The 8,456-nt window shown below is 63.9% G+C and overlaps 2 protein-coding genes across 12 annotated transcripts in view; one reads left to right on the forward strand and one right to left on the reverse strand.

The window, feature by feature from the left end:
* The first annotated feature begins 1,340 nt into the window (after positions 1-1,340).
* On the forward strand, positions 1,341-5,236 carry MFSD10 (major facilitator superfamily domain containing 10). Of its 8 annotated transcripts, none has more exons than XM_021677629.2 (13): positions 1,341-1,449; positions 1,939-2,120; positions 2,217-2,313; positions 2,554-2,657; positions 2,981-3,139; positions 3,222-3,383; positions 3,558-3,704; positions 3,804-3,914; positions 4,095-4,203; positions 4,312-4,402; positions 4,495-4,542; positions 4,629-4,718; positions 4,865-5,236. In XM_021677629.2, exons 2-13 carry the CDS (start codon positions 1,947-1,949, stop codon positions 5,211-5,213), a joined length of 1,641 nt encoding a protein of 546 aa, XP_021533304.1. In that variant the 5' UTR covers positions 1,341-1,449; positions 1,939-1,946; the 3' UTR covers positions 5,214-5,236. The 8 variants fall into 8 exon arrangements, with proteins under 8 accessions (XP_021533304.1, XP_021533316.1, XP_021533307.1 ...); XM_021677641.2 differs by having other exon boundaries at positions 1,361-1,502; positions 1,935-2,120; XM_021677632.2 differs by having other exon boundaries at positions 1,361-1,449; positions 2,586-2,657; positions 2,985-3,139.
* Positions 5,237-5,862: 626 nt separating this feature from the next.
* The window catches only part of ADD1 (adducin 1), a 93,598-nt gene continuing 91,004 nt past the window's right edge, over positions 5,863-8,456 (reverse strand). For all 4 annotated transcript variants that reach the window (XM_044913035.1, XM_044913034.1, XM_044913036.1 and 1 more), the window contains one exon: positions 5,863-7,743. In XM_044913035.1, the coding sequence (XP_044768970.1) occupies positions 7,376-7,743 (368 nt within the window). In that variant the 3' untranslated portion in view covers positions 5,863-7,375. The remainder of the gene's footprint in view (positions 7,744-8,456) is intronic.

Consider the following 8,456-nt stretch of genomic DNA (forward strand, 5'->3'; position numbering starts at 1 on the left):
TCGGGAGACCCGCTTGCCTGGTGTGTGGCTCCCCAAATCCACAGGCCCTGTCACACCCTCTCGGCTGGGGAGGCCTGGCCTGCTGATCCCACACAGCCTTTGCCGTTACACAGCTGTTGCTACTTTAATTCCCCAAGTCCCTGGACCCAGGACTCTGGCCCAACCGCCCCAGGAAAGGGAGACCAAGTCAGGTGCTGGGCTTTTGGGCGGAGTACTTGCTTGTCAGTCCCATGGGGATGGAATGTGCACACGACTAGCCCAGAACGCCCCAGCTCTGGATCACGTATCACTGGAACATAACCCACTCTGCCCACCCTGGGCCTCTCCCCAACCCCACTCCAGACGTAATTCTTGGAAATACATCTGTGCGGCTGGTCCGTCACAGCCCTGCCTCCACCCCTTGCAGAGGGGAGTATATAGAATGATGGAAGAAGGTATGAAATCCAGCTGGGACCCACCTGGCCCAGGAGCAGGGCTGTCCTGAGCAGTTCTGATGAATTCTGCATACGTATTCCCAGCTCTGCCCTTCTGCCGCCACCCCCACCATCTAAGGACGTTAACGGGGCCAAAGCCTCAGGCGTGGAGGCCACAGGCTACCGAAGGGGCAGCATGGCTCAGCTGGAAGAAAATGAACATGACCCAGACCCGTCCTTTGGAGAAAGCTGACTGGTTTGGGTTAGAGGTAGACTCCTTGCCTCGATCAGGCAGTGTGTGACTGCGATTATCTTTATTTGGGATTTTAATATGGTGTAAAGAGGGAGTATGCGTGCCAAGTTGACAAGGTGGGCTGTGGACACACATCAACATGGAAACCTAACCACATTTACCAAACTTCCCGTTACTTTCTGGTTAAGGTTGGCCAGAGTCTCAGGAACCTTGGAAGCCAGGAGGTGGGAGGGAGGAGGGCAGAGATGCGGAGGTGAGGAGGGAGATCAGGAGGGGGGCGGGGGGGCGCAGGAGGGAGGAGGTGAGGGCGTCCGCGGCCCGGGGCCAGGCCGGCAGCAGGAGAGGCCAGCGAGGGGCCCCCTACCCCCCCTCACCCACCTGCCCCGGGGCCCAAGTGTGTGCGGTCCCAGCCGCGCGCCGGCACGTCGGAGGCGCCCGCTGGCCGGAGGGGGTCGGGGCTGGCCCGCACCACTCGGCCCTCCAGGGCGCAGCGCCCCGCACCACCTGGGCTCCACGAGTGCGGCTGGACGGCGGGAAGGGACCCTGGCGCCCGCGTGCGCTGGCGGCCCTGCAGGAAGAGGGCCCGCGGTTCCCCAAGACCAGCCCGCACTCAGCACCCGCCGGCCGGAAGAGGAAGCAGGCCTTCGTCCACACTTCCGGGGCGGGGCGGGGGCGTGGTCGACGTGCGCCCCGCCCCTGGCAGCGGGCCGGGCCTTCCATTCCGCATCCGTCCATCTGTCCGTGTGTCCGTGTCCGTCCGTCCAACCCGAGCGCGCGGCCGCGGCAAGTGCAGGGCGGGGCAGCCCCCGTGCGCGCCCCACTGCCCCGCCCAGGAGGCGAGCCGGGGCGGGGCGGGGTCCCGGGTGGGGGCCAGGTCTGGGATTCCGGGCGAGGCGGGGGGGGGGGGGGGGCGCCGAGATCGGGGGGCCGAGGTCCCGGGGGGCGGGTGGAGGCCGGGGTCCCGGCTCCTGGGAGGGGATCGTGTTCGGGCCGCAGGGACGCCGCCGGGGCCTCAGTTTCCCCGCCCGCCCCTCACGAGGACGTGGGGTGGCCGCGTGGGGTGGGATGGTGCCCGGGGCCGCGATGCCCCCATCCGGCCCCTGGCGACGGTTGGCATCAGTGGCTGCGGTTTCTTGGCGCAACCCCGCAGCCGCAGTTTTCTGCACCCGGGCTCGGGGGGAGGGCGCACAGAGGGACCCCTGTGTAGGGTAGGCATCCGGCGCTCAGGTACCCAGAGGTGGCCTCATGCAGACCTGCCACACTCTCAGCCAGGCGGGACCATGGGCTGGGGAGCCGGAGGGAGCTGCACCCCGCGCCCACCCATCCGCCAACAGACGGCGCAGGAGACGCGCGTGATCACTGTGGTCTTCCTGGGCCTCCTGCTGGACCTCCTGGCCTTCACTCTGCTCCTGCCCCTGCTGCCAGGGCTGCTGGAGAGCCACGGCCGTGCCCACGTGAGACCGCCCCCATGTCCCTGTCCAGAGGCGCGTGACTCCCCCCACGATGGCTGCCCACGCCCCCCACCCTTGTCACACTTTCGTGTTCCCCAGGACCCCCTGTATGGCTCGTGGCAGCGAGGCGTGGACTGGTTTGCCGCAGCGATCAGGATGCCAGCCGAAAAGAGGTACAACAGCGTCCTGTTCGGAGGTATGGCGACCCCGCCCCGTGCTGGGCCCTGTGACCGGATCTGGACTCCAGTCAACCCCAGTCCCTGTCCCCGCCTTCCTGCTGCTGGGCGCGGTCTGCCCCTCTCCAAGTGCAGCGTCCACTGGTGGTCAGGGCACCTCAGCCGGAGGTCCAAGGCTTGGGAGTGCAGCGCCCACCCGGCGCGATCAGACCCTTGGGGACAGACTGAGTCGTGGTAACCAAAACCTCTGTCTCCTCCAGGTCTGATTGGCTCGGTCTTCTCCTTCCTGCAGTTCCTCTTGGCACCGCTCACGGGGGCGGTCTCGGACTGTCTGGGGAGGCGCCCGGTGATGCTGCTGTCCCTGGTACGGGGCGCCCGAGGCGTGGGAATGTGCGGCTTCCTCTCGCCCGCCCGGCAGCCCTCTGGGGAGAAAGGGGGTTGGCTGTGAGCCCCTCATTGCCCCCTGGGTGGGGTGCTTGAGCGGGTGGTGGTTCCCGTGGCCCAGCCAGGTTTTCCCAGAGCTGCCCCTGCCACCTGTGTGGACATTGGGAACGTAAGTGGACCTTGATGCTCCAACCCGAACAGGGCCAGGCCCCCAAGGTGTTACCTGGGTGGGGTCGGCCCAACTCTGGGCCCCTCGTGGCCTCAGGTGACCATACCTGCCCTGTGGACCCCACCCTGAGGCAGGCAGGTCTGGCCACCTCGTATGCCGTGTGGGCTGCTTCGAGGAGCTTCGCAGCCTTCCTGGCCTCCAGGGTGATTGGGGGCATCAGCAAGGGGAACGTCAGCCTCTCCACGGCCATCGTAGCTGACCTGGGCTCACCTTCCGCCCGCAGCCGAGGCATGGTGCGTGCAGGTGATGGGGGATGAGCGGCTGGGGATTCCTTGGCTGGGCCTTCCTGCGGGGCTCAGGTGGCCTTCTCCCCAGGCAGTCATCGGGGTGGCCTTCTCCCTGGGCTTCACCCTGGGCCCCATGCTGGGTGCCTCCCTGCCCGCGGAGACGGTACCCTGGCTCGCCCTGCTCTTCGCTGCCTCCGACCTGCTGTTTATTTTCTGCTTCCTGCCGGAGACCCTGCCCCCAGAGAAGCGGGTAAGGGGGGACCCGGGAAGAAACCAATGAGAGGTCCCGGGGCTGGGGGGCTCAGTTCTGTGGGCGTGCGGGGATGCCAGGGGATGCTGGACTGTCCTCTCCTGGTGCCCCGGCCTCTAGGGCCCGGCAGGGGGACTGGAGGCCAGGGCAGGTTCAGGTCATGCCCCTCCCCAGCCTCCTGGCAGGCCCCTCCAGTCCTGCCCCCGCCCCAGGCACCCTCCATCACCCCCGGGTTCCAAGCCGCTGTGGATCTGCTCAGCCCCCTGGCCCTGCTCCGTTTCTCGGCCGTGGCCCGCGGCCAGGACCCACCTGCTGGAGACAGTAAGGAGCCACCCCCCTCTTGAGGGTGGGACCATGGCTTCCTCCAGCTGCCCAGGCCTCCCCCAGCTATCGTCAGCCCCTTCCCCACTGCTCCCCAGGACTTGGGAGCCTTCGCCGCCTGGGCCTGGTGTATTTCCTCTACCTCTTCCTGTTCTCGGGCCTAGAGTACACCCTGAGCTTCCTTGCCCATCAGCGCTTCCAGTTCAGCAGGTAGGCCCCTCGCAGGACCTGGCCTGGGAACTCCCTGCTGTCTCCCAAGCCTGACCCCCCGGGCTTCAGGGCTGACTCCCACCCTGGCTCGGCGGACCGCGGAGAACCGGCTATCACCCTGGCTCCCTGGTTTGGCCACGGGGAGCAGGGGCGAGGCACTCACAGCTCCCCTGCTCCCAGCCTGCAGCAGGGAAAGATGTTTTTCTTCATCGGCCTCACCATGGCCACCGTGCAGGGTGCCTACGCGCGGAGGATCAGCCCTGGCGGGGAGATTGCAGCTGTGAAGCGGGTATGGGGCTCCCCCAAGGAAGTGGTGGGTAAGGGGGGTAGGCTGTGTCCTGAGCCCTGTGGAAACAGCAGGGGTGGGTCCTGAGCTCTGCTGTGCCCCCCCCCGCAGGCCATCCTGCTGCTCGTGCCCGCCTTCCTCCTCATCGGCTGGGGGCTCACGCTGCCTGTGCTGGGCTTGGGGTTGCTGCTGTACTCCTTCGGTGAGTGGGTCCTCCCAGGGCCAGGGCGGGAGCGGCAGGGAACCGGGAGCCAGGAATCCTGGGTCACAGCCCTCCCTGGTGTCTCCCACCAGCTGCCGCAGTCGTGGTGCCCTGCCTGTCCTCTGTGGTTGCCAACTTTGGTAAGACGCCCTTCTGCTGCTGGAGGCCCCCCAGGTGGGAAGAGGCCTGCAGGCACCTGATGGCCTCCTCCCCTTCTCCCCCCAAGGCTCGCCCAGGCAGAAGGGCACGATCATGGGCACCCTGCGGAGCCTGGGCGCCCTGGCCAGGGCGGTGGGACCCATGGTGGCTGCCTCAGGTGAGGGCCCCAGGGCGGCCGGGCCAGGCCTGGGGGCTACTGGCCCGGGGGGGGGGGGGGGGGGGGGCGTGCTGCTGCCATCCTGGGGCCGAGGGGCAGCAGGGACAGGGTGGGCCCGCGTCACGGCTCAGGCTGTCTCTCCACAGTGTACTGGCTGGCGGGGGCCAGGGTCTGCTTCACTGTGTGCTGTGGCCTCTTCCTGCTCCCCCTCCTGCTCCTGTGGAATCTGAGGCCTCCAGCCCACGCACTCAAGGCCGAGTAGCTGAGCCAGCCCCGCCCCGAGCTGGGGGAGAGGAAGCCTGGGCCGGGGACCCCCCCTCCCCCTGGGCCCAGCCCAGGACAGCCCAGGGCCTGCAGCCCCAGAGGGCCCGAGACACTCACGGCCCCTCCCTAGGTGTGGACGGCCCTGTCGGGCTGGGGGCAGTGACTCCAAACCCTTCCAGGCTTTCTCTTGGCTTCTCTCTCAGTGACAGTGTCAGCCAGGCCTCTGAATGACAAAATAAAGCAGCTATTTTATATCCAGTGCCTCTCTCCAGTACACCGCCGTGCCTCGCCACCCCCCACCCCCAGGCGCCAGAAGCAGCAACTTAAGCTGAAGGCTCTAGAGCTGCACTGAGCAGAAGCGTCCCAGGCTCTTCCTGAGTCGGCTGTCATTCTGCACAAGACTGAGGACAGAACGTGGACGCAGGGCCCTCCAAGCCTGGGCTCGGCACATGCTGGGCCATACCCGGGCTGTGCCCTGCACCCTGGCCGACCAGGGAGGAGGGGCCCCTGTGCCAGAGTCTCCCCATCACACATCCCGCCCCAGCCTGTGGCTAAAGGGTCCTCCCCAGTGCAAAGCAACAGTGATCGAGAAATAAACACTTGGGGGGCGCCTGGGGAGCTCCGTCGGTTGAGCGTCCAACTCCTGATTTCAGCTCCGGTCATGATCTCAGGGTCACGGGATCTGCCCCTTTCGTGGGGTTCTGCGCTCGGGCCGGGGGGGGTGGGGGGGAGGCTGCTAGAGAGTCTCTCCCCCTCTGCCCCTCCCCCACACACACCCACACTGTGCCTCTCAAATAAATCTTAAAAAAAAAAACTTGGGCATCTCTTTTTGGGATTAAAGAAGCAAAGGGAAGGAACTGAAGTGCAAAACTGCTTCCCAAGTTTAGACAAGGAAACTGCTTCAAGAATTTTATTTGTGAAGAAAACATGTTACAGTGAAGGACGCAGGACCCATCCTCCCAAGCCTGTGTCCATATATACGACTAAACTTCATGTTGTGATACAAAGAGTTAAACTAACTACAAAAGTGAAATGAAAGTCATTGCGTATGTGCCACAAAAGGAAGGGCTAGAGTCGGTGGTTAACTGAAGGACGGGGCGAGGGCAGAGAACCCGAACACCACAGAGGCAACAAAACGATACACTGGAGAAAGCACGTCTCCAGAAGCTCGAAGCAGCGGCCAGCGCCATGCAGCCGGCCTCAGGTCCTGCTTGGGGTCAGGAGTGTGGGACCCTAGCCCGGCTCTGGCACCAGGTCCACCAGGGGCCCCTCCCCGCTTCCGGGGAGGAGGCGAGCCGGCACCCAGCCAGACCGGCACCGGGCAGCCCCTGGAATGGGTACCCCACTAGTTCCTGCTAAGCAGCTACATGTGATTTTTCAGGAATCTCAATGAAAATTTACGATGTCCCACAAGGAGAGCCAGGCCTGGCTCCACAAAGGACGAGTGTGAGAAGTGAGGGAGGGACCGCTGGGTCCCCTTCTACCTTGAGCTACCTTTTACCAAAACCGGCATCTTTCAGGCTGAGTTAAAATAAGAGGCGATCCCTCCCAGTTCCAAACCCTCCCGTACAGTGAGCCACGCTCTGCTGCACTGTGCGGAGGTAGAGCGAGAAAACTAAAGCAAAAAGTGGCCTGTTCCTGTTCATGGTCAAAGATGGAGGGTGAATTACAAACCTGCTGAAGGAAAATTCTAGAAAGGACTCTTCCCCCTCTTAATGTATCTTCTCTATGACAGTAATCTAGAGACCCCAGTAAGAAAGTAGGGGCCTCTGAACCCCGTTTCTGGCCTCAGGGCCATCAGACCATGCACAGGGCATATGGGGTATACGCAGGCCCCTCTGCTGCTGGGTCCCCGGCTCTCAGAGGCCGTCAGGGTGCCCGGGGCCGCCGGCGGGCACAGGAGTGCTCGCACAGGACTGAGGTTCTGTAGCTACAACCCAAGTGAGATCACGGAGCAGGTAATGCCAGCAGGAAGCTCCAAGTCTGATTCAGTCACCTGAGACGTGGGGGTGAAGGGGAGCCTAGCAGACGCACAGCATGGGAGACTGCACCACAGGAGGAGAGGGAGGGCAAGGCCAGAGCCGCCAGGGCCTCCAACTGTCCGGCCAGAACCAGGACGGACAGCCCCCGGGGGAGAGCGCGCCCGCGGGGTGCTAGCCCGGGCAGGGCGGGCGGAGGCAGAGGGGCCGCGGAGACGTGTCTCCCCCAGCCCCCGAGGCCCGCTACACGCGCACACGAGGTTAGCACCGGGCTACGTGGGGATTTGGTCACACCATGAGGGGAGCTCTAGCTATGAGGAGGGATGGGCTTTTTGCATTCCATTACACAGGAAGACAGGACACGAGACGCAATCGGGGGCAGTCTGGTGGCTTCGGTGTGTGCAGGACGGGCCTTCAGGAGTCACTCCTCTTCTTGCTCTTCTTCAGAAAGGAGGGGGTGCGGAATTTCTTCTTCTTCTTAGAAGGGGACTTGCCCGGAGACCCATCGCTGCCAGGGTCCATGGCAGCCCCCTCCTCTGCAGCTGGGGAGGTGGTCTCTTCTGCCACCTGGGCGGAGGCTGGCTCAGGGCTGGCCGCCACGGGGGACCTGGCGGGGCTGGGAGGCTCGTGGGCTTCACTGAGCCCCTCCTCCTCCTCCTCCTCCTCCTCCAATGTGGGGAAGCCGAGCGCTTCTGAAGGCTCATCAGGGGACAGATCAGGGAGAGTCGGCTTGAAGGTGGCAGCATCACTGTCCTCTCCAGAGGTGGGCTCCTGCGGCAGGTCTGGTGGGTGGGGGACGAGAGACAGTGCTGAAGAGCAGCCACCGGACCTGAGCGGGGCGCCCCGAGAGAGGCAGCGCCCGCACCAAGACGGCCATGGGGCTGGGCTCTAGGGGCTTTTACCGACACAAAAACAAGAAACTTTAAATCAGGTCTACTCTACTTCAAGGTTGGATGTGGCTCAGGGTACAAAACGAAGACGCAACCTCGCAGGGGGGTGGGGGGTTCAGCTCCTCCTCGTGGACAGTGTGCTGACAGACCCAGACGCGGTCCTGGGACCTCGGGCCCCAGTCAGAGAGCCGGGCGAGCTGACGGCACTGCACTAGAACCATGTTCCACATTTAACACTCCAACAGTTTGTTCTAGAACCCTAAGGGCACATATTAGTAGTCCTGAAATTAGGCCTAAATTTGGGTCCACAACACCTGGTCTCCCCCAAGAAGAAAACCATGGAAAACCATGGTTAACTCCCAGACCCCATGGGCACTATCAACATCAAACAAAACAAAGCCATTGTAGGCTGGAGAATGAAAGAAAAGAAAAGAACTGTAAGGTAAGGGACAGGGGCAAAAACCTGGCCAGCTTCAGCATTCGAACATGGGAACATGAAAGGGCAAAAGGTAACTCGCTGTAAAGACACAGCCCCGAGGGTGGGTTTCTGGGGAAGGTCCCATCATCAAATCTCTATGCAGACTCTGACCGGGGGGGGGGGGGGG

The sequence above is a fragment of the Neomonachus schauinslandi genome, chromosome 2 (genome assembly GCF_002201575.2).
Source record: "Neomonachus schauinslandi chromosome 2, ASM220157v2, whole genome shotgun sequence".
Lineage (NCBI taxonomy): Eukaryota > Metazoa > Chordata > Mammalia > Carnivora > Phocidae > Neomonachus > Neomonachus schauinslandi.